Source organism: Notothenia coriiceps, unplaced genomic scaffold (assembly GCF_000735185.1).
Source record: "Notothenia coriiceps isolate Sejong01 unplaced genomic scaffold, NC01 NC01_scaffold00015807, whole genome shotgun sequence".
Classification (NCBI taxonomy): Eukaryota; Metazoa; Chordata; class Actinopteri; order Perciformes; family Nototheniidae; genus Notothenia; species Notothenia coriiceps.
Window position 1 is genome coordinate 1 of NW_011348508.1, and position 24532 is coordinate 24532.

The 24532-nt window shown below is 42.7% G+C and overlaps 1 protein-coding gene and 1 long non-coding RNA gene across 9 annotated transcripts; one reads left to right on the forward strand and one right to left on the reverse strand.

The window, feature by feature from the left end:
- Positions 1 to 28: 28 nt before the first annotated feature.
- On the reverse strand, positions 29 to 22552 carry srfa (serum response factor a). Of its 8 annotated transcripts, XM_010775581.1 has the most exons (10): positions 21492 to 21578; positions 20820 to 20991; positions 18334 to 18630; positions 17964 to 18230; positions 8804 to 9029; positions 6617 to 6769; positions 6234 to 6338; positions 5454 to 5648; positions 5283 to 5356; positions 29 to 4335 (listed from the first exon to the last, which is right to left on the reverse strand). In XM_010775581.1, the coding sequence occupies exons 3-10, from the start codon at positions 18337 to 18339 to the stop codon at positions 4243 to 4245; spliced, it is 1119 nt and encodes a 372-aa protein (XP_010773883.1). In that variant the 5' UTR covers positions 18340 to 18630; positions 20820 to 20991; positions 21492 to 21578; the 3' UTR covers positions 29 to 4242. The 8 variants fall into 8 exon arrangements, with proteins under 8 accessions (XP_010773883.1, XP_010773882.1, XP_010773880.1 ...); XM_010775580.1 differs by lacking the exon at positions 21492 to 21578 and having other exon boundaries at positions 20820 to 21481; XM_010775578.1 differs by lacking the exons at positions 18334 to 18630; positions 20820 to 20991 and having other exon boundaries at positions 17997 to 18230; positions 21492 to 22551.
- Positions 6709 to 13747, forward strand: LOC104949252 (uncharacterized). The gene is made up of 3 exons (XR_798787.1): positions 6709 to 6779; positions 10428 to 10431; positions 13736 to 13747. It is a non-coding gene; the product is annotated as an uncharacterized lncRNA (long non-coding RNA).
- Positions 22553 to 24532: the final 1980 nt, after the last annotated feature.

A 24532-nucleotide genomic window follows, 5' to 3' on the forward strand; every position in this document is an offset into this window, starting at 1 on the left:
GAGGACCGCCCTGTAGTTATTCTACCTTGGAGAAAAACTGTTTGTGTATTTATTGTCTGTCCCATAATCACACATCTGTAAACGTCTTTGCCTTAGTGTGGTTTCGCACCTTTCAGTTACAGATGGTTTCCTTTGGAACAATTTCATCTTGAATCCTCATGTGTTGTCTGTTTGAAGACAAGAAGCCCCCCCCCCACGATATGTACCTGTAGTTACATACATGATGAACTGTAGTATTTAAGATACTGCACTCATATTTTAAATGCCAAGTCTTATTTATTGTTTGCTTTCATGTTGCCTTTTTAACTAATGTCATATTAATATGAATTTCAAACAGTCAAACTAAGGACTGACTTAATTTGTTTTCTTTCTTAAGTGTGTCTTTAAATGCATTTGCTCTCAAAGCTCGTCTGTAATAATCACCCAAAGAAAAAATCGAATTTGGCAAATTGTGTGAATTTGCACACGGACCTCTTTGCACTCGTTACATTATTCATGCTTTTTAGGGAGTTGGCATTTGTGGAAGAGACGTTTTGTTTTGATTCCACGTTAGTTTTTGTTCTCCAGACCCAGTGTTCAAATCCCACACACCAGTGTTTAAATCATCCAAGGGATTGTTATCGTGTTTTTTAAAACCATTGTTAATTCTCAATAATGACTTCATTGTATCGATGGAATGCAGAGCTGCAAACCGCTTGATTTGATTTACCAGTATCTTAAATGCATTATTATCTTAAAACATACAGCAGTGGCTACACTGCAGAGAATGGGGCTAGTTGCAATTTATTTAAAGTTTGTCGAGTCATTTACAAGAAAACAAGAACATTTGAAAAAAGAAAATGTGTGTAGCAACGGTTCATTATCCAGCAACACTGTTGAGTACGGAAGAGGATAAAGGAAAGACGTGAATCATTATTTTGACATTCTACCAAAAGTTATTTAGTTAATTTACTTTTTTTTGTTCTGACTTGAATCTGGAATTCTGAGAAAGTAGAATGCCGAACAAATTCACACGTGGCCCTAATCCTCTGCCGTAGTTTATCATCGCATCACATTTATCTTGACACCCTTTTGTCGGGTTCCAGACCTCCCTCTAATCATGACTTCCTGTTTGGTGTTGCGTTTACTTGCAGTATTACCATTTTGTCCTTCATTTTAAATGACGATGTGCTGTGTTGTTGGAACCGGTTGATTGGTAAACAATTGCCTGGATACTTCGGGAAGGGGTCGGGAACTAAAAATCACCTCATGTATCTGTAATTAATTACATAAGGTTGAATTCATCTACATCAAGATGCTTCTTAATGGCTGCTTGTTGTGTTACCAGTGTGAATGTGTCCTTGGTTGCTAAGCGTGTTGAGTTTGTTTACGTGTGAGTGTTCTGATTTATCATTGCGGTGGAGAGAGTCATTCATTGGAGCCATGTGTCGCTAATCTTATTAGTCCCCCCCCCTTCTTATTTCGGTACCACCTTAATCCCATCACTCAAGCACCTCCTCTACATTATGCAACAGCTTGCATGGAATCACATTTTGCACATTTCCTCATCTTTGCTCGTTTATAATGTAAATATACACGACAAAAAGCTTCTTTTTTTTCTCTCAATGTTTTCATAAACCAAAAAAAAGAAGAAACCTAGGATGTAACATTTCTATTTTAACGGGAAACCTTTTTTTAAATTGTCGAATCATGCACATTTTTTTAATCAACTATCTTTCCAACTGTACATTTGTATATTGTATGTGGACAATAGCAATATAGATATACTACCTGGTGTAAGTGCATGCTTAAACATTATTTTTCATTGTTGAAAGAAAGGAGAGAAAGAAAGGCAGTCCGGCCACCTGAGGATTTCTTAGCTGGAGATAGGTTGGCTTACTTTCACTACCATTTTGTTGTGTTTTACTATTTTGTCTTACATCGGCTTGGTTTGGAAGATGTACAGGACTCTGCAGCCAACTGATCTATACCCTCGATGGCTTCGACCAATCACTGTATCATGTTGCGTTTCTTTACGTTAATCGCTGCTTCTCTTCTGGTGTTTAAATGGGATGATTCTTCTTACTCACGGCCAGTTAGATTTTTGTGACGGTGCAATGCATTATTAAAACATTAAGGTGCATGCTCACTCCTCCTGCCTCCTAATGCTTTGTAGATTTAATCATCCATCTTCATTTCAACACTGCTGTTATACAAAATGTTAGGTTTCATACTGAACAATATGGTTTCTTTGACATTTCTCCGTCCCAATTAAAGAAGGAAAACATGCTGTGGTGTGGGTGTGGTCATTATTTAAGCGGTTCGTGTGTTTCATCATGTTGTTTTTTTATTACAAAATGTCTGTACAACAAAACAAAAATACACAAAATAACCATTTCTCTCAATGACAAAGTGAAATCCAAAAATCTGTTCACTAATCCCCTTTTTAAAACAACTTAAAAAACGTTAGATAATAATATGGGGGAATTAAATGTCTTTTTAAATTGTCAATTTCATTTGCAAGCACCCCCTGCAGGATGACGTCAGATACAGGAACACACCAGAGAACATGGAGCGTGAAAATGAACGGGGATAACTGAACAGCAGTCAGGGTGGGGGGGGTGTAATCCTCCGTCAGATTCCCTTTGGCTTCAAGCCAGCTCTGTCATCCAGCGCATTCTGTAGAAAGGAGTCAGCAATCTCCGGACACAGCAGAGGATTCATGAAAAGTCATGGAGGTGGTCTGGAAATAAGTCAGTCCTACTTTCCCTTGCCTAGCAGTGATTTGAAAGTGAGCCATGGAAAAGAGGCACTATGGTGCAGAAAGAAGGCTCTCAGTCTGATAACTCATCCGTAATGATTGCTGAGGTACACACTGAGATTGCAGTCAGCGAGGGTCTTACAGTTCTAGGTAAAGTACTATATTAACATTTCAAAGCACCTGAAGTTTTTCTAAACAAGAGATCCTTTTCGTACAAAAATATTCATACTGTTGTGATAACAACATTGAGTGATTCCATCCGAGGAAATTATAACGCGTTGATAAAGTGGAATTTCCAAGTGTATACAGTGTCTTGTTAAACAAGAGATTTGCGTCTAATGCCCTGACTCGAGTCAGTAATGCCATCCCATAATTAAAGTTCTGCAGTCAATGGAGGCGAATCAGGGCGACAGGTGTACAATGGATCGCTTTTAAAATAACATTAATGTGGTGAAAACCTGTTGGCACTCAGGTTTGTTGCTCATAAAAGGATCAAAATAAGTGAAACAAATGTATTCATACTTCTGTGTGATGACAATAAAGATGGTCTTATGTAAAAAAAGTGAGATAAATGAAATGTCCATCCGATTGTCGTTAACAGTTTCCACACTAGTGCCAGATCAGAGCTTTTTACAAAACCTCATGCAACGTCTTCAATGACCCTGCCATCAGCAGTGAAATCAGAGCTTGTTTACAGTAAATCATAAACATCTTGTTTACATGTTGCGACCCAGCTACCTGATCCAATCAATGTCACATCAAATCATGTAGAAAAACACCCAGCGTTCCCTCTCCATCTTGTATTGAAAACGGCCAAAATATGATGGTATATTAAATTATTTGACATATTCATGTAAATAATTTATCTTTTTGCAAATCATTTTCATGTACACAAAACCACTGCGTAAAAAAACAACTACATGCCGTTGCACAAACTAAACCAGGCTAAAAATACAAGTTATCAAAAAAAAAGAAAACTATGTACATTTCTAAACGTCTCTTTTTTTACGTCAATAAGCGTCTCCCTGCCCATTTACAAACCCCAGATATGCGCACACACACACAAACACACACACGCTTGTGCACAAGTTGCTCACACTGGAACATTCAGACAAACAAATGTCTCTTTGGCTGGTGTGAAGCTGTGGCACCTCGCAGTGTGTGTGTACAGGTCATTACACTTTTTCAAAAAAACACGCACACAAAAAAAAATAACACCATCTAACGGCATAGAAAATAGTTTTCCGATGATGGATGACGTGATATAGTTCCTATGCATTTGCGAATATATATATATTTATATACCAAAACATACTGTATACTGTGTCAGGGTCAGCCACACATTTGCCCTTGATTGTGTGTATAGATGTAAAGTCACATTCAGAAGTGTAATGTGAAGCTCTGTAGGAAGGCATCAATAAATAGAGTTGACGTAAGTCTGTGTGTCCCCTGGAGGCGAGGGGGGGGGGGGGGGGAGCATGTTACACAGCTCCACCCGTCTGTCAGTCCTTTGAGTTCTGTACTGCGTCCAAGTTGACCAGCTGGAGCTCAGTCAGGTTACTGCTGCTGCCGCTCGACTGTTGACCAATCACCATCTGGAATACAACACAGCCAGTCAGAGGCGGTATCACACGGGCCAATCACGTGTCATCACACAATGCCAACCGCAAAAAGATCTCCTGACACTACATGCTGCGTGGTGGAATTCTTTAATCGTTTTTAGTGGTACTTTAAGGACTGGATCTTTTAATTTAAATAGATTTAAAAAAAAATATGAGTCATGCATTAGTTCAGAAATAATTATAATATTAAACGTTTAATACAAATACTATTGTGGCCCATTGTCGTTAACTGCTGAAATCTGACACAAATCACATTTAGACTTTCCTTACAGTGTAAACTGGAATCCAGCTTCAATATGAATATACAGACAAATAAAGAGATAACATATGTGGAGAANGGGGGGGGGGGAGAAGAAAGCCAACCAGACACTGACGTTGCTGCCATGTGTTGCATTTCTTATATAGGCTCTTTATTTTCTAACAAATGTTGGTAAGGCCTAACTTGCCAAAAAATATATACTCTAAAGAGAGGAAATTCTTTTATTTGTGTTCTTTTTTACTAGAAGGAAAAGCTTTTATGAACCATTGGGCGAAAATATTTGAATGTTTTACTAAATATTGTAAATTTGGAATATTATGATAACTGTACTTTTTTAAAATACATTTTATACATTTGAAAAAAGTCTTAGCATAAAATCCAAATACCTATATATTTCATAACAATTTACAGAAGGAATCTACATTAAAATCCATGCACGGCTACGGTGGTGTTTGGTTAAGTTTATTGCACGTGTATGTTGTTGAAACCCAAAAGGTAAAACTATCTGCCAGCTGATAATTCACATTCTTCCAACCAGGCGGCAGGTGAGGACCCCCTCTGGGTGCCAGTGCTCTGTTAGGGTGCATTAGTGCGACACGTGGCATGCTGGTTGCAGAGGGAATATGAGAGTTTCACTTGTAAAATGCAGATCTTGCCGTACTGGGTGTAGCTGCACCGCTGAGACAGGGATCTGCACCGTGCCTTGGGGTGCTGTGAGGAACACCTGCGGGACACCTGGGGACACACACACACACACACACACACACACGTCCGTCAGTAAACACAGCATGTTTCATTTAAATAATGACAGCTGTTATTATTGGAGTCTCACCTGAGTCCTGGCCCTGTCCGTGGACCTGCATGGCCGAGGTGCCGTGCGAGAAGGCGTTGAGCACAGCGAGACTCCCGTCGGACAGCGTGGGCGCCGAGGCGTACATCACTGTGTGCGGGCTGGGGTACATCATGTGACCCGCAACAGATGTTGGCATAGACGAGGTGACGATGGTTGCTGGGAGACTAACCGTCGCTGGAAGGAGAGAAGGTGAGGGAGGGGGAAGGGAGGAAATGTCACACTGAGGGCAGCAGGTGTGTGTTCACATGTTGGCCAGCAGATGGCGCTTTATAGCCACTAAACTCAACTGATGCCTCCTGTATGCAGTGTGTACAGGCACAATAACACAACAGGAGCAGATTGAGTAAAAACAAATTGGTAGAAGAAAGAAAACTATTTTGGGAAAGGTTTTCCACTAATGTTGTCAGGCATAAGTTGGGATAGCAACACAAAGGCGGACAATGTTTGACTAGAAGAAACAGATATATTATTTAGGCCAAACTAAAATTCAGATGGAGCGTGTGTTCCCAAGTTATACAGTAAAATGATACAGTATGTCTTCTATAGATTGAATTTGACACTCAATATTTTATAAGTGCAACTGTAAATGCTAATTAAGTTTAGAAAAGTTTTTTGGATACAACATTTTCTTGTAGGCTCTTTACATTACGTGGAGCACCAATGTTCGTCTTTTTAGATGGAGCTGCTTCTCTAAGAAAAGCTCCAACTTATTTTTTCAGAGGGTGGGGGGTGGGTGGGGGGGGGGGGCTTTGGACCTACCGGTGGAGTTTGAGGAGGTGTGGGAGATGTCGAGGCTGCCGTCGCTGTTGGAGGTGGTGTTGTGGTGTACCTGGATGGCCTGGAGCTGCTGGGGGAGGCCTGCTCCTGATCAAACACACACACACACAGAACACACAGCCTCTACAGTAAGTCATCGACATCCCACACAGGGAATAATAGCAGTAGTTGCAGGGGGGGTGGCATATGGCAGTGAAAGCATTGTGCAGTACTATTATCTGGAGAAGTAGACGTGCGAGTAGCATTAGCACTCCTATCATTAGATGCATTAGCCATAGCAGAAGGCGCTAGCATTAGCAGCTCTAGCATCCCTTAGCGATGCTTTGACAGTGACTGTGTGGTCAGCAGTGTGCAGAGAGGGTCACCTGAGAGGGAGACAGCAGCAGGGAAGCGGAAGACAGCCTGCTGTCCCTGCTGGTGCTGGGAGGCCTGCCCATGCTGCCCCTGCAGGGCCAGGGAGTGCTGCTGCAGCTGGCTCAGAGGAATGGTGGGGGTGCCGGGGGGGAGAGGAGTGCCTGCTGTAGGGGGGCACACACAGTGGGGGATGAGACTTTGATTACAAAATAATGGTGTGGTTTAAAAAAGAAAGTGCTTGATAGAGCTGTAGCGAAGTCTAGCTAGGGATGCTATGTCACACATATATATAGTACATTTATATATGCTCTAATCAGGTGTTTAATATTATATTTACAGCTGCATTGATTAGTGGATTGATGCAAAATATTGAAAATATTGTTATTAGAGTAACAATTTATGCTAAAATGGCAGAAAATGCTGTTTTCAGACTCTCGAATGTGGAGATTTCTTACAATTTTCTGTTAAATATCGTATTCCACTGAATATCATCGGAGTTTAGACTAACAAAACAAGACATCTCCTTGGTATTTGACCAACTACGATGGGCATTATTCACCATGTTCGGACATTCTGTGGACCAAACTATTTTTAATTACATCTAGAAATATCTACAGATTAATCGCTAATGAGATTTTTTCCTTCTATTTCAGCCCTATTATTTATCCATCTTAAAAGTTGCAGATCATGGGGGAGAAGACATGACAACATTTGTATTTTCAAGCAGCACTGTTCAGGTTAAACAGGGACAAAAATAAGGCAGGGTACATTTAAAAACAGTACATCTTCAATAATACACACATGGCTGATAAGTGACACAAACTATATGACTGTATTCAGTGGTGATTTTGGGCTGACAATTCATGCTTATCATTTGTTTCAATTCTCTTGTTTCAAAGTGTTTTCCTGAACAAATGGCAGATATTCCCCCACAGTTACACCCTCACATTTGGTCACATGCTCCATCAACAGTTGCTGCAGTCGGGCGGGCCGGCCCTTTCAAGATGTCAGCAGAGGAGGTTCAGAGTGGGAGGGGGTGTTGCTCCACCTGGCACTGCTGCTATGTGCCAGACAGGTGGTGAAGAGGAGAGAAGGAGAACGGGAGAGCGAAGGAGGGATAGGGCGGAAAAAGTGTGAGGGTGGGATAGAAGGTTGTAGGATGGAGAGAGAAAAAGCAGGAGAAAAGGGACAAAGCCGGTGTGTGGCTGTCCTTCAGCTGTCAGTCATTAGTGAGCATCATGTGTGTCAGCTGTCAGCTGTCACACTGCAGCAACTAGTCAGTGACATTACTGCACTTCAGCACTGCCTTCACAATGCATTACACACTCTTTTCTCCATGATAACACACAGGGTAGAGAAATTGCACCAGTCAGCATTTAAGTGTCAACTAGTGTTTTTAAATTGCTCATGTCATGGACAGTCCAAGAAGGTGCTCAGTTCCCTATAAAGAGGAGATCATATCTTATGAAATGATGGTGAAATCTAAAACATTTCTTGTCTTCACGGGGAATTGTCAGCAATCTGAATCGTCAATGTGGCGCCCCATTACTTCCCTGGCACACCCCCCATGAAAAGGAGGTGTAATGAATAATGTGGGGGTAAAGACCCTTTAGGGATCCCAAATGAGACGCTGCCCCCTTAAAGTCCTCATTTCGTCGGTAAAAATCCCTTTTGTTTCAGGGTGCCTCTGTAAGTGCTCTTTAATGAAGGGTCATGTCTAGTTCAGGACTGCTCCGTCACGAAGTACGCCTCAATTATAATTTCAACGCGAGCCACCGATCCTCCATTGAATATTCATGACTAATTATTGGCCGCGGTCGTCATCCCTCAGTTCTGAGGTCTGTTGTGTCCCTCTCACCTAATTATTCCTGTCCACGAGTGACAATCAAAGGCAGGCGGCTCGCCAGCAGAAGGGGCTTTTCCTGGTTACTGAAGGCTTTGTAGAACCTGAGGCCGCTGAGTGCTGATGAAGGCTATGAAGGGCTGTGTGATGCAAACCGCTCCGAGAGAGGAGCGACAGGCCGAGGTCACGGCACGGCGCCATTCAAATTCTAATCAGCTAATAAGCTACACAATGCAGGGACATTAACAAAACATGAAGGTTTGCGGAAGACTCACATCTAGAGGTGGAGGTTAGGATGAATAAAGAAAATAATGTAACATTGTAACAAAGGTCTGAATGCTGAGATGCTACATACCGGGCATGAAGGTGAAGCCGCTGGGCAGCTGCATGACCCCCGAGCTGGTGGTCTTCAGGACGGTGCCGTTGGCGCTGATGTTGCTGCTGGCCGAGACGGGCGCCAGGTAGTTGGTGATGGGGAACGAGGGCCCGCTGCTCACCTGCATGGTGGTGGAGGTGGTGGGTACCGTGCACTGGGCGCTGCCCGGCAGGCTGGCCACCGTGAACGTGGGCTTCAGTGTGTCCTGGGGAGAGAGGACATGAAGTGTGAGTAGGAGGACGGGGGCAGAGAATTTGATGAAATTTCAATCAGTACTAGCTATATCAAGAAATAATAAGAGTGAGATGAGAGGCTAGCAATGAAGTGTGTTCTACGATAAACTTGAGGGACTCGCGAGAGACAGATTTAAAAAGGGTGAAAATGGGAAATGAGTATGGGTCAGGCTCCAAAAACACTGGTTCCTACAATTCCCATAATTCATCTCTACAGTGTTTTTGTCAGGCCTTTCCTGACTGGCTAATCCCAGCATATCTCAATAACATAAAACAAGATAAGAAGCACATGAATCCCAAGAGAAATTATTTTGCAGCAGTATAAGTAAGAGGGAAAGAGTGTAAATATATAACGATTTTTTAACCCGCCACATTTCTGTATTCTTTTTCCTTATCATGCGTTCCTTTTATTTGATGTTCTTGAAAGATATCGTTAGAAAGAAAAATCAAGCGCCGTCTCTTGAAGTGGTTTTTGCCGGTAATGGCCTTTCAAGGTTTAAATGTATTTATTAGTCTGAATGAAGGACAAGTAGAAAGAAAGGTCTTCTAGTACTTGCTCTACCCCATTTGTCATGGGGAAGCATCTCACATGAGAACACCTAACACAACACCATTAATGAGGCTTTTCCTATTTAAGCAGGGGGGTGGGGGTTAATGATTGCTATGTTTCAGGGATCAATGGCTGTGTGACAGGAACCAGAGAGTTTGAATGGACGGAGGGCAAATGACAAACAAGACAGTAGAGTATGGAAACAGGCTGGGACCTCTGTAATTGCATCCATGTGGAAAATACAGAGCAGAGCTGGGAGGAATTCCATTTTAGGTTTAATAAGAGCAAAAAGTTGCATTTAAGTTGGAGAATAATCATGTCTGTTGTTCTCCCTGAATGTAGGAATTCCTGTGTAGGATGGTGACTCAATCGTAATGGGACTTCTATCAAAAAAATACTACTCTGCCTTACAACACGCCTAAGAGAGAAAATGATACATGGGGAACATGACTGTGTACACATACAGAGTCACCCATTCCTCATCTATACACCAATCAAACTCGAATCCAGATAAAAGGGGTCCCCTTGTGCTCATTTCCAGGTTTCATAATTGTATTTTGTGCCTCTCTACTGTGAACATGAGTGAAACCATTTATAAGCCCAACAACATAGACGACACACTACAGGAAAGAGAAAACCAAAACAAGCTAAATAAGGCCCCTTTAACAACAATGTCATTTCTGTACTCACATCTTGCTGAGTTACTATGACAACTAACGGACCGTGTAACATGACATCTCAGTAAAATGTGTAAATATCAGGTAGATGTGCTCACACTGCTAAGATCCATAGAGGTGAGCTGCAGCATGGCACAATACAGTAACGTATACATCAGGGTAGGGTGAGGCAGTGAGTGGGCTGCATGAGAGAGCAGAGTAGGCGTAAGGCAGGGACTAGAAAGTACATAAACCCATCGTGCCTGTTTCTACGCACTTCAATGCTTCTCACTTGATACTAATGATCTGTAAAAGCAGACACATTAGAACAAATGTAAGAGCCTGTGTTCAACGTTCTTAGAGGGTGTGATTAACAACAGATCGTGAGACACAGCGATGGAGGATATTACCTGTTGGTTGATAAGTGGAATGATCACAAGTACAAACACAGATACATACAATACTTTTCAAAGGCTTCTCCACGTTTGGCTAAAAGTACTTCTGACTGAAATTGAACGACACAACCAGTCCCAAGTATCCCATAATGCTTGTTGAACTCTTAAATCCCAGTCAGGACTTTACTACATGTCACCTTCTTCTCACCTCTATGCTGCGTAGTGCGTACCATCTTTGAGCTTTCTGTATGGAAGTGAAACGTTAAAGCTAACACTATAGTCTAGGAACAGTTCAATAGCACTCTTTCATGTCTGAATCGAGGATCTGCCGATACCAATCAGATATCGTCGTTTATTTTCTTCTTTCTGCCTAGACCTCAGACCCTCTGAAGGTTATTCATCCTTTGAAGGATCCAGCCTCAGAACTGGGACAAAGATAGTGTGTCATAGCTCTCCACACAGTGCCGCTGTGTAACACTGGTGAGTGAACTAGGGTTATTATATAGAAACACAGCCATGTGTCACAACAGAAAGGCAGGCAATGGGGTGTGCTCAATATAAGCTTGTATTTATTTAAAGGCGTATTCATTTTCCATAACAGAGAGGTAGTGTGGAAGCAGGCAAGGCAAACCTCTCAGCAACTATTGGTTTTTATACGTGACTGATTACATGGGGGAGAGGTGGATGATCCAGCATGGACTCCACTGATAAGACAAGCCACATGCTACCATGCATTGCAAACATGTCAAATGTAAGGATTCACCCTCTGTTCAGCCACAGTAAAAAACCTATAGGGTTAACACATGATCAAGAGGGTTAACTCAGAGTTGTCCGGCACTCAAAACGTACACATGGCAGAGCAGGTGTTGTCCTTTACAGCGAATGAACACCACCACAGTGTGAGCAATGAGTGCTTTGGTCCGCGGCACACTCCCCGGCCCTGCTGAGGGGCTCTGACAGTCCAAGGTCCTTTAGCTCTTTAGTTAAACAGCAGCTGGAAAGTCAAAGGGGGAGGGCCGCACAGAGGACTCACAGTTGTTCTGCCCTTTCAACCAAGAAGAAAAAAACTGACTTAAAAATCACCCAACAACAATCTGTTGTCCATTCATCAAACAACTATCAGACCTGTCCTCCACCACAGAGTGATATCTGACAGGCAGAGCGCGACACAGCTGTCACCACGGCTCCATTCTCACAGGACACCGTAAAACAACATGGTAAAGCCAACGGCAAATAAGTCACTCAATATGTCGCAATGGTAAAGGCAGAGGTAAAAGAAGTCTTTAAGATTAACGCTGAACAATAGGCTTTTCTGTTGATGTCATCGGACTGCTATAGTAAATAAATTGCTTTTTGAGTTAACATTATTTTATTTTATTAAACTTCCAGATAAAGGCACCAGTGAAAAACAATGATAGCAACCATTTTAAAATGTCGTTTGTTACTGACAAACAAACTCATCAAATCTTTAAAACAAAATCCTCATCAGTCTTTGACAATGTGCTAAGATGACATTGCAATGATGGTTAACAAAGATATTTTGAGCAGCTTTTTTAAGATGCCAACAGAAAAAGCAATAGCAGTCGGAAAGCAGCACACATATCGATCCAACAGTGACTGGAAATGTACAACGACAAAGCCTTTTGCCTGGATCATCATAACAGCAGTGTGTTAGCAAGTAGCCCTTCTTAGCTTTAGCAGCAGTAGTATACTGTTGGTCTGTGCGCGGCAGGCGAAGCAGAGGCAGACCTGTGTGAGGTTCGGGGACAGGGGACAGGGTAGGGAGCACGAACAGCTGAGGGTATAGACAGCTGGCAGGAAACCCAGCACCTCTGAGGGGGAATTAACCCGTTCAGAGCCAGCAGAGGCAGCAGGGAGCCACGTGAAGAGACAGCCGCCATCTGACGCTGAGCTCCTCTCACCATCACTGACTGAATTCCTGTAGCCGACTGCAATGCTTCACTTTGTAATACCATGAAAAAGAAACAACTCACTAAAAAAGGAAAAGGTCACTGTGATCCAGCTCTTTTTGTATCACACGTGTCTGCTCATGCTTCGAGGAAATATTTTGGAGGCGTAAACTGATCATCCAGGTTTTAACCCGCGTGGTAATCTAGAGGTCTAGTCGAACTACCCCTATCTCCGTGACCTACACAGCGGGCTTCCACTGACCTACTGTTTTGTTTGACCACCTCCGTATGTCTCCTGATCGACTGTCTATAAACAGCTCTGGCTTTTAGTCCACAGTCGAGGCACTGCATAGTAAACGGGCCACGTGGTGTCATGCATTCCTTCAGGGAAGAAATACAGCCAAAGTCTCAGCACTGTCACTTCCTCCCCACGACCATCTTCAGTTCAACCTCAAACTGATACATCAGAGTATGTAAATCACTGAAACGTAACAACTTTCCTGAAATGTTACATGATACTAGAAGTCTTAAAAGTGTGTACAATAGATTAGAGCAGAAACATGTTGTTGATTTATTGATTATCCTTCATTTGCAATCATTTTGATCATTGATGCTATTTTATTACAAAGAGGTGCCAAAGCATACTGGTTCTAGCTTCGTCATTGTGAGGAATGCTGCTTTTCTTTGTCTTATGTTGTATGAATGATACTAGGAATCATTAGCATGCTGAAGATGTCCCCCTGGTTTCTGGGAAGTTGCGATGGGTATTTGTAACTTTTTTTGGACAATTTGCCTGATGATTAAGCAATGCATTGAAAAGGTAATTCAGGATAAATTAATCATAGAGAATATAATTGTGGGTTTCAGCCCTACAATATGTAGTAATGTATATCTTTATTATTCATTCTACTAGTAAGATACTCTGAACTATGACCTTAAAGCTTTGACTGAGCCGGATGAAATATTGAAGAGATATTTCTCAAAACAAAGCTGGTTTAAATGTCTTGAAGGTTTACTTTAACTTTAAATCAACCTCAGACTGTTGTCCCTGCTTTGGAGAAAATCCCAAATCCAACCAGGGCACAAACGCTACGTTGTATAATAATGAGATACGAGAACGCAACAAATGAAGACACAATTTAAAAGTGGTGTGAATGGAGGGCTGAGTCTGGGGGAATACGTAATGAGTCCTCAGGAGGATTGCACTGCCACAGAGGAACCTCCACGACTATCCTTTATACAAAAGAGAGACATCATTCTACTCCACAGCGATGTTAAGATCTCAAGTATTGCCCTCCCTCCGGAACATACGAAAAATCCTAACAACAAAAAGGGAGGAGGAAACCATTTACTAAACTTAAATCCCAAGATACATTTTGAGTAAGTCAAATAGCTACACTGTTTGGAGGCACGTGAGCACACGTTTTTCAATACGCTGGTCTCCAAATTGTGTCCGTTTGTAATGGTTCTATATATGGTAAAAGAAGAAACGCCTCCATTGCCCTCCTCACATTCACAGACCTCGTATGCAAGACCCCGTTTAAAAGTATCAGGCAATGAGAGAGTCATTAAAAAGAGCAGGACACAAATGATTCCCTATTCACGAGGGATTAATCCTCCCAAATTGAAGGTGACAACTGGCAGCCTCGTCCAGAGAGCCCATTGTGCACTTTACTGGTGGCTGGCCCTGGTCTAATCTCCCATTTGCTGGCTCCCATCTCCCAGTCTGTCACCCTGCCAGCAACATGGAATTTGCAGCTCCATTTGGGACTGCTAAAAAAGGCAAGGCAGCCCAAGTGGAGGAGGTGCAGCCAATAGCGGCTGACCTGTCCAGTTGCTTGCTGTAAAATAAGGGGGTGGAAGAGGAGGAGGGGAGGGGTGACATAACGCTGCTTTCCTTCCCTCCAGCACAGCTCCACACGCTGCTCCCTCAGCGACACCACCTCTCTACACACAGCCTGTTTAGCAGCAGCTTGTGATAAGAGCGCATATCTGAGGAAATTAGCTTTCCCTTATCTCGGTGATTCTCTCCTGTCACCTACTTCAAGCCCCAGCCCTGCCCTTACAACAGCAGGAGGACAGAAGAACTTTATCTGTTCAAGTGCAGTTTAACACTGGACTAATGATCGAATCCCCTTCATTTCTCCATGGGAACCAATTCAAATGATGCGTGCAGTATGCTGAATTAAGAGGCTGTGGGATGTGTCGAAGAATGTCCGAAAAGCTGTTGGACGGGGCACTTTGCAACATCGCAAAGACGATGTGATCTTTGCTAATGAGCAGGGCAAGAAATAGAGCAGGATTACAGCAGCAGCAGCAATAGCACTGACAGCCAGATCAGGGAAGAGAAGAGAAGAGAGGGATGGAGAGAATGAGAGGGAGGGAAGAGGAGGGGAAAACCAGAGGAAACTGATACTGAGAAATCTATACAAAGCTGGATCCTCTGAGCAAACATGAGTTGTGGGATTTGCCATCCCCTTCCAAAAATAACCCCAAAGCAATAAAACATCTGTAGTCACGTCTTATATTAAGAGGCAGGCACTGAAACCATACAAATCCCAGCATCGGTTTGAGGATGCTACTCTTCTTTTAGGTCATTGTATTGTTTATGGTGTAACCACTTATTTTCATTAACTTCTAAATCAGACCTTACATTTCCCAGAATGCATTATGCAGCCCTTAGAGATCAGTCTTGAGCTGCTGTTGGTTGTATGTACTTAATGCGAGCTGTGAGAGCAATAGCAATAGAAAAGCCGGGGTGTTTTCAGTCACGCACCCTAAACGTAATGTTTTATTATCTTAACACTGCAGTCAGGTCGACAAAGAGGCTTTCAATGATAAAATACACAATACATGCTGAGTGAGGTTTCTAGGGAAGAAGGCCGGGCTCTTCATTCTGACATCTGTCATATTGCAAGTTTTCACTACTAAACTCTGGTGCAATGACTCAGAGAATCACAGACGAGATATGCATTACACCAATCTGCTGATGATGTTATGATAATAATGTGAAACTTTGACAATCACACAAAGTTATAAACTATGAGAACAACAGCTTTAGGGTGATACAAAGAATGATTCTCAAACTGCACGACCCATTACACACCCTCAAATGTATTAAAAACTCATTTTGGTGAATATTACAGGATTTATTTGATAGAATTTGCCAAGCAGCTACCATTTGCCCCACACTGAAGTTCAGAAATTAACTATTGATCCCACGTTGAACTCTGCTATATACACTTGCTTTTGTCTTGAGGTGACCCATACATTATGTTACATTTTGAACATTGGGGATGGCCATGTTGGGCTTCTATTTTGTTTGTCTATCACCAAAACTAAAAGCCATTCAGTCACTGTTGGCTAATGACTCAGTGTCACAGCAATTACTTTAACAAAATATTAAATGATTGATCACTATGTGCTGCAAGTGTCCCACTGTAATGCAGATACCCCGTGTTTCAGTCAGGTATCACAGTAAGAATTATTGGGGGGGAAAAAAATCTAACTCCAATACCAGTGTTTGGGCCATTAGAAATGAGCATTTAAAAAATATTCACAACAGTTTTACAACACCAATTGCTGTTAGTATTTTAAAGTCTTACCTCAGGATGTTTCCTTTAATCTAGCAGGAGTAATATAAAAGTGTGTGTGGGGTGATTTTACAAGCATTGCTTGCATCACTAAATGTCTTATCTTTTAAGCCTCTTTCTTTTGCTCCTCCAGAATGTCTCTTTCCCCCCCCCAACCAGCCATTGCAGACTCTGTTCTGTTTAGACTAGCGTGGTCTGTATGTATGACATTCTGCTCCCTTGATAAATAGCGTGCAGATGCTGCAGAGGTGCACGCAGCGACCACAAATCAGACCGACTGCACAGAAAACATGGCCTCCTTATCCACCTGCTGCCTTATCGCGGTGCTGATCCTGACATCATGGATCGCAATGATAACATTTCTTAGAGAGTCCTAGTGTGAACAGATTTCCCAGGGCCGATCAAACACACACTCATAACTGCATCAGGGGTCAGAACATAAAATATCGCTCAAATGTTTCCATTCCACTCGCTCATATCTACATCCTTACCTCCCCTCCATATCACTAAATGAGTGAGTGGGGGGGGGGGGGGGGGGGGGGAATTACAGGACTCCAAAGACAGCTGCAGCTTATAAGGAATGTGAGGGGCCTCAGCCAAGAGAGCAGGCAGGGAAACCATACCATATATGGCAACAGAGGCAGAAACTAATTGTTATCAATGAGCAAAGTGGGCATGAGAGTGGTCAAACATGCAACGGTTGACCTCCCATCTGTGACGGTGTATGGTACGCGTTGGTTAGCGCCTTGTGAAAACGCCACGCAGGCAATCAGGCCGAGACGCGTGTATCTTCAAAGGGGCCGTACTCAAGCCGTGTAAACAGCGGAGGGAATCTCAAAAGGTGTGTGGACAGTCAAGTGTGTCCGAGGATGATTTATCGCTTGGCTTCAAAAACTCAAAGAGGTTTAAGAACGCTTGCAGTAATGCAGCGGGACGCAGGGACGTGACCTGCAGCTCTTCACGAGGGATGGGGAGAGGTCACACAGAATATCTGAGGACAAGATTTCAGAGTAGAAGTTCATCTTGTGCCTTTCAGTTTTAAGTTTGAAAACTGTACAAAAAGTGTAATTTCCCAATGATTTCAAAAACAAGTTACAATCCCAGCATTTCATCCATGAACACAAGACAGCTCCATCCCAAAACCTAAGATAAACACCTACGGTCGTCTGTATAGCAGGCTGCATGTGTATCACCCTAACACAACCCAGACCTGCAGTGATTTATCTTCGGCAGTTTTACGAGGCTTTCCTGGATGAGAGGTCACAAAGGTAACGTGTAGTGAGTTGGATAATACTCTCCATCTCATCTGGCTCTCCTTCCCTTTACGGCCCTTTGAAGGACTACCAAGACTTTTTGCTTTAATTAAAAAAGGACTCGGTGCTAGAGCCACACAGCCAGCCCAAAACAGAGGCCTCACTGAGGCGTAACAGGCAAAAGTTCAGAAGTGTGTTTACAATAGGACAAAGATTATTTTCCATTGCTGGGTTTGATTGATTTGCTCACCTCGTGTGCTTGTCTAGCCTTTTCTGGAGGGATTTCCCACTATATCCATTAAGGACTCTCTAGGGTGGTTTATCGTTTTAAAAAATAATCTATTTTGTCACGTCCCCATTTAAAAACAGCCAGTGATTCACAGACACTTTAACGTGAGTACTATTTCTGTGGGGACAGGAACAGAAATGAGTGAATTTATCTATTTCACAGCTGCAGCCTCACTAAAAGAGATGTGTTCTTAATTTTTTTTGTCCTGACCACTTGAGGATCGGTCTATAACGGCAGACCTTCCCACTTGTGATTCTAACCTTTGTGTCGCCCATGCTCTCCGACTCAGACACCTGATAGGTGAGATCCGTCTCCTCGAAGCCCGTCGCGCTCATGCGCTGGTCCGTGGAGGGGTCGGAGCGTGGCGGCGAGTCCGGTGAGTTGAGGCACGTTTGGATCAGAGCTTTGCCCGTTTCACTCGTGATCATGGGTTGGAGTTTGCGCGTTGCAAAAGTGTAGACATGACCCGTTTCACTGGCCACGAGCAGCAGTACCTGGGTTCCCGTCAAGGTGGAGAGTTCATACGCCTGGGAAAGAGAAAGAAGAAGATTAAAGTATGTGGCAGAGAGCAAAGGCCAAATGTCAAGCTAGAAAGAAAGATATGGTTCACTTAATTGGGGCATGGGTTACCTTCATCAGTAATCCCTACTGGAAAGGGAATAAAAGAGATTGAAAAGGTGAACCTCTGGAGACAGAAACCCTGGCCAAGAAAACACAAGAATCTAAAAATACGGCTGTAGTGAACTTTGACGTATAGCACAAATGAAGCTAAAATAACATGAGATAAGGCTCCCAGAATAGAGAGTGTGATGTAGCTGAGAGACTGATTGCAGCTGGGGATTGGCTTGTAGAGGGTCGGGGGGGTTGTAGTAAGCCATTCTTGAAGGAGGACTCAAGGAATCATTCTTAACACCCAGAGGTAGCCGACTGTGAAACGTGAAGCAACACACACACACACACACACACACACACACACACACACACACACACACACACACACACACACACACACACACACACACACACACACACACACACACGTAAAGGAAAGGCCCATCGAGCATTGGGAGTGAACTCATGAGAAAGCCTTTTTATCTAAATGAGTAATAAGGTATGTGGAGGATGCCTCTGGTGCTGAGAAGGCACAGTGCCATTAGCGTCACCTTGGTGAGCGCTGTACAGTCGCACCTGGCTGATAGATGTGCCATTGGTGGAGGAGACGCATCACATTCAAATTAATCGCATTTTATTGGGCTGTTATAATACCATGCATTCACTCCATCATACTCAAACACTGTGTTCATTGTGGGCCCAATCAGGCCAATTAGTAGACACGATAAAGTTGATCAATTGTCTTCTGTGTGTTTTAATATGATGACAGAGCACAGATAGGCTAATGATGACTGCTATAGTGGCTCAAAGCTTGTTCCCACTGAGTATTTTAAAACTGTATTAAAGGAGGGGTTTTAAATGTGCACGAACTGGAGAAAAGCGTTACAAATAATTTCCGCCCCACTGCCTGTTAATGCCAAGCTACAGGAGCAGGTAATGAACTACATAGCTCCCTCTAGTAGTCACCCTTCTCTCTTCCATGTCCCTGGTGAGCTCTGCAGCTACAGGGGGGGGGGGGGGTCTCTCTCCAACAGAGCCTGGTGTTTGGCCAACTTCCAGGGCAGGAAGGGGCTAATTTGTCACCTTCACCGTGTGAGGTGGCGGCACAAAGCTAGACCCACACAAATGCTTTAATAACTTTCCTTGCTCTGCTGATTTTCTCATAAATATTCAGGAGTTCCAATTAGTCTGGCTGTAATTGGTACCTCTGTCTCCCAACCTAGACGCACACCCTGCCTATATATATATATATATATATATATATAAAATGAAGAACTTAGAAAGGCAAATATGTATGTGTAGTTGTGCATTTCAAAAATAGGCTTGTGACTAAAGAGTGACTGAACTGATTCTAGTTAAATCCCCCTCAACAACATCTGCTGATGTAACCATGCAAAGTCAAAAGTTGTAGCTTTCCAAAGAAGCCGACAGGAACGCTGGGCTGACCTTAAACAATGAGGTGACTAGTGTGTTGCCAGAAAATGAACAAACAACCATTTAGATCATCTTCTGATTGTCATAAAATAATCCTGACTTGTTCCAGCTTTGTTTCAGTTTCATATTGCTTTGGATACATAACTTTGGATTTTAGATGCCTTCATGTTTTAATTGAATTTGGAACCTTGGACAAATAACATAATTCAGGGCCTTAATATTTTTGGCTCCCTTGCTTTGTGTTCTGGAGGCAACCAATTGGAATGAAATCACAACTTAAGTTACTCTAGTGCTTCTCTGGTTATGACGAGACAAAATGTGTGCAATAAAAAAAACAGACTATTGAGGATAGTTACAGAAAGAGCAAACATGAAAATGTGCCTTTTACTGGACCAATATTGGAAAAGCAACCACAAATACTGACACAATTTGTATTGTGCCAACATTTACATACATGCAATCTGAAGCATACATAAGAGAACAAACAGGGATTCACTCGCACCATGCTTTAAAATGAAACAAGGCTCATCCTAGAAACCAGTTTGACAATGAATGAATCTTCCCACTCCACCCACCTCTCATTTTGACTGTGATGGTTGACACAGTGTGGGCAACATTTCCAGAAATCTCTATCCACACAGCGTGTCAAATAGTGTTCATGTTTCCAAGAGCCTACATAAAGACACCTCAGTTTCCACGACAACAGTCTGGGAAACATAGAAAAGACGAGGAATACAGCACACTACATGCGCCTCAAAGTAACAAATGAACAGTCTTGCACTAACCAGAGAGCATTGTGTTTGTTTAAGATCATAATTAAAAGTGGCTAGTACAGCCAAACAACTGCTGTGCTCCAGGTCAACAGCTGACCTCGTCTCCAGATAATCTACTCTGATGCCACATTGCAATATTTATCATGGCAGCATTTGTGTCTGAGGAGTGGATTTCTAATACAATTTTGCTTTGGTACATGTAGACTGTATTGGAAGCAATAATGACTAACATGGAGTTCTGACAACAGCTTGTGAGCAAAAACAACTAACAAAACTGAAACCAAGACAAGTCTTCACCGGATGATGCTTGTGTCAAAATGCACAGGGCCATGATGCATGCACAGACAGTCCCGGGCTCCTCTCGTCTGTCCCAGTGCTCTTTCACCGTCCTCTGATCCTGTTTCCCTGGGGTTTAGTCAGCTGTTGGCACCTACAGGCCCGCTGCTGTTCTCCACCACATGGCTGCAGCCTGTAAGCAGAGCCCTGCTTCACACTGACAGAGGAACAGCCTGTGTGCACTGAGGCTGCTGATGGGAAGCACTTCCAACAGCTATAGGCCTGTGAGTGTGTGTGTGCAAGTGATAGTTAATCTGGGAATCTGTGTGTGTTTGCGAGTGTGTGTCCATGGCATAAATAGAATTGTCATTTACCAAAGTCTATTTAAAGGCTGTCATGAATGTTCCTACTAACTCACATCCAGTGAGTCACTTTGTTTCACAATTGCTTTTGTTTTTTAGAATACATAACTTGGTATAATATCTAGCTTACTACTGCACATGTAATGTAGGCCCATGACAGGTGCAAAGGGCCTACTGTCCCACGGATGTTTTAATAATAAGGTGTAACTGTAACCTCACCCTTATAGCTGATTCCACGAATGCGATGTATCCAGGTGAAACAACACTCAAGTGTCACTCTAATCAAATGTTGTGTAGTTGGATGAGAGCCCAAAGCAACCACCCGACTCACCTTTTTCATTATACCGGTCTTCCTCTTGCTGAAGGTGGTGTAACGTCTTAACTTGTTGTCAATAAATTCCATTTTTATCTTCACTCGCCCACGTGTTTTCTTCCCCGGCTTTGCCCCTGCGACCCCGCCGGGCACCATTCCGTAACCCCCGGGAGGCATGCCTACGTCCTGCCCCGACACTGCAGCCTCCATCTCTCCTCTCTCCCGCTTCACCCCTCTCCTGCTGTCCCCGAGTGAACCCACTGGGTCATCATCGTCTCCGGAGTCCGAGTCATTATCCGAGCCGCTGCACAGAGGAGCGACATCTCTCTCCTCGAACCTGGCTCCGTGAGGCATACCTCCCTGGTTTAGCCCCACCATGTTGCCCTGCACGGCTGGCTGCAGGGTGGTCACCCCGGTCCCGTTCCCGGGTCTCACACCTCTCGAACCCCCTGGCCCATTAGCCCCTAGCATCCCGACGGCGTCTCTCTCCCCCTGTCTCCCGATACTCTCGACCACTGCTAAAGCTTGCCCTGCTCTAACCAAAACGGGACGAATCCCGCTTCCGACAACCCCCGAACCGTGTCCCGTGTTTCCCCTGCCAGTAGCTGAGCCGTTTCCAGATGGTGCCGATCCAACCCGGCTCGGTAACATTATATTCACTGAACCGAGTCTCTAAAACACCAGCCAACAGAGCTGGGGCTAGTTGTCTCGTAAATGGCCGATAAAACGCATGCACGCCTGGGCCACAAAATGTAAACAAACCACACCAGTTTGTGGGTTTGGAGACTCCAGGAAATAACCGAGACAAACTTTGAAAAGTGATGCTGCCCCCAAGACCCTTCAACCCCGGCTCAGTTTGGTTCACCCTCCTCCTCTATTTCCAAAACTCCGAGCACTTTCTCAAAAAGGAAAACGCGAAGTGCGCCATTGATGTCGATCCGCCATGTCACGTAGTCCACACTGTGAACTAAAAATGGCGCTAGTGTCGGCCTGAATGCGTTCAAATGCCTATCTTTACACCATCTACACCGCTATATCTATTTATTTGTGGTTCAGCGACGCATAAAAACGCGTATTTTTTTAATAGCGTTTACGACGGCGGAGTAATATTACAATCCGGGAACTACTTTCCTCCTTATAAAGAGATACAATGTTTCCTTATTTGGTCTTGTCTCTCCTTATTTGGTGAGTCACAGCGTCGCCTATTGATTGGCTGAGGCTTATCTGAGGCGCGCTGCCATTGGTCAATAAGGCGTGCTCATTGGAATACATACCAAAATGGTTGCGCGACCGACAACGTCACCGTGGACAGGCAGAGGCACCAAAATAACAAAACATTTAACTTTGTATTCCCTGCAGATTGTACATTTATACTATACAACATGTTTTCCCATGGTTTTTACGCCAAAATATAATTGCATTTATCTGTTTTGGCCTAAAGACTTGAAATTATCCTGTCAAAGGGATTGTTTTATGAGTTTATAAAAGTAGAGTAGTGGTCTATTGCTAAAGCTGTTGGAGTTTTTATAAAATGTACTTAAGATCTCAAATTATTTTAGCGATAACATGTTTAGGTTAATATTTTATCCTTGTTTGTGCAATTTTATATTATCTTTTTTACGAAAATATGGTACAACCTATACACTATCTATTAAACACAGATAACTTTGAAGACTGGGCCTGCATACATCACAATCATTTTTCTCAAGAATTGCAAATGCACTTTGCTGGCCAGCTAAATAAGGTCTATGACAACCTGTAATTACTTTATAACTAGAAAATATGCAAAAGCATGCAAGTTGCATTCAACAAGTTGTAGTTCCACATACCTATTGTAACTTGCATAGTTTTCACAACGTGCCTATTACACCTATGACATTTTGGTATGTCACAGCAGGAAAAGCACAGGTGTAAAAATGATATATTCTATGTCTGTATTACATTTAGCTGCTTTGACATCAGGTTCCTGGTATTGTGCACAATCACTGTCACTCTCAGAACACTTGAATAGAACTGAGCCATTGTTAGTGTTAACACCTGTGCTTTTCCTACTTTTATTAGTCAAACAACCTGTAGCAGGACAAGCACAGGTGTAACTAATAAGGCCTTGCTCTATTAAATTGTACCAGTACACCATAACAGTTAGTTAGCACATACACAACACCAGAACCCTGAAGCAGCCACATTTAATTCAGCCATTTTATTATTTACACATGCTTTTCCACTTGTGACACTTCTGGGTTTAAGTCCCATCACTGTAAACTCTACCAAATCTGAAATAATGCAGTAAGCCCCACCCATGTGGTGCTCAAGGCAAGTTCAAACAATTACAAGTTATTATATTTGAAAATAGTTTTCTTAACCAACATTTGCTAGGGGATTTTTGTTCCATAGTGTGGGATATAAATAAGAGAGCTATGAAAGCTTGTTAAGGTGCAAATCCTGTTATCACAACATCACTTTATTACTAGGAGTTTAAGTTTTATGAATCTCATTAAGATTTATCCTTAGTTTGTCAGAAAAGTAAGCGAAATCTAACAGAAACTGGATGACAAAAAAACATCAAACCACTAATAACTCTAAATGCATTATGATTTATCTTTGAGGATATACAACAAATCTTGCCTCTGGGCACCAAATATAATTTAAATTCAATAATGCCATATCCATCAAGGCAAGTAAAAACATTGTCAGTAATTTAAGACAACAAGTTATCCTCTTTTGCATCTATAAAAGGCCATGTGAGCATATTCAACTATAAACATAATTATAAGGGAACAAATATTTGGCAAACTTTGAGGATCAGATTTTAAAATACCTACTGAAGATGTAGACCTCCCTCTAGTGGTGAAAGAAAGAACTGTTGGACTCAGCAGTACAATTGAAAATAGTGCTTTTACAGCAACATATGCTTGATTTTACATAATACATCCCAATGTATGGCATTTACTGTCAAGTATTCCGACCACTTTGTTAAAAGCGTACCATAACTTCTAAGAGACGTACCTAGAGGCTTATTTACACACGCTAAATATCACCTTGCAGAGACTTGTTTGTGG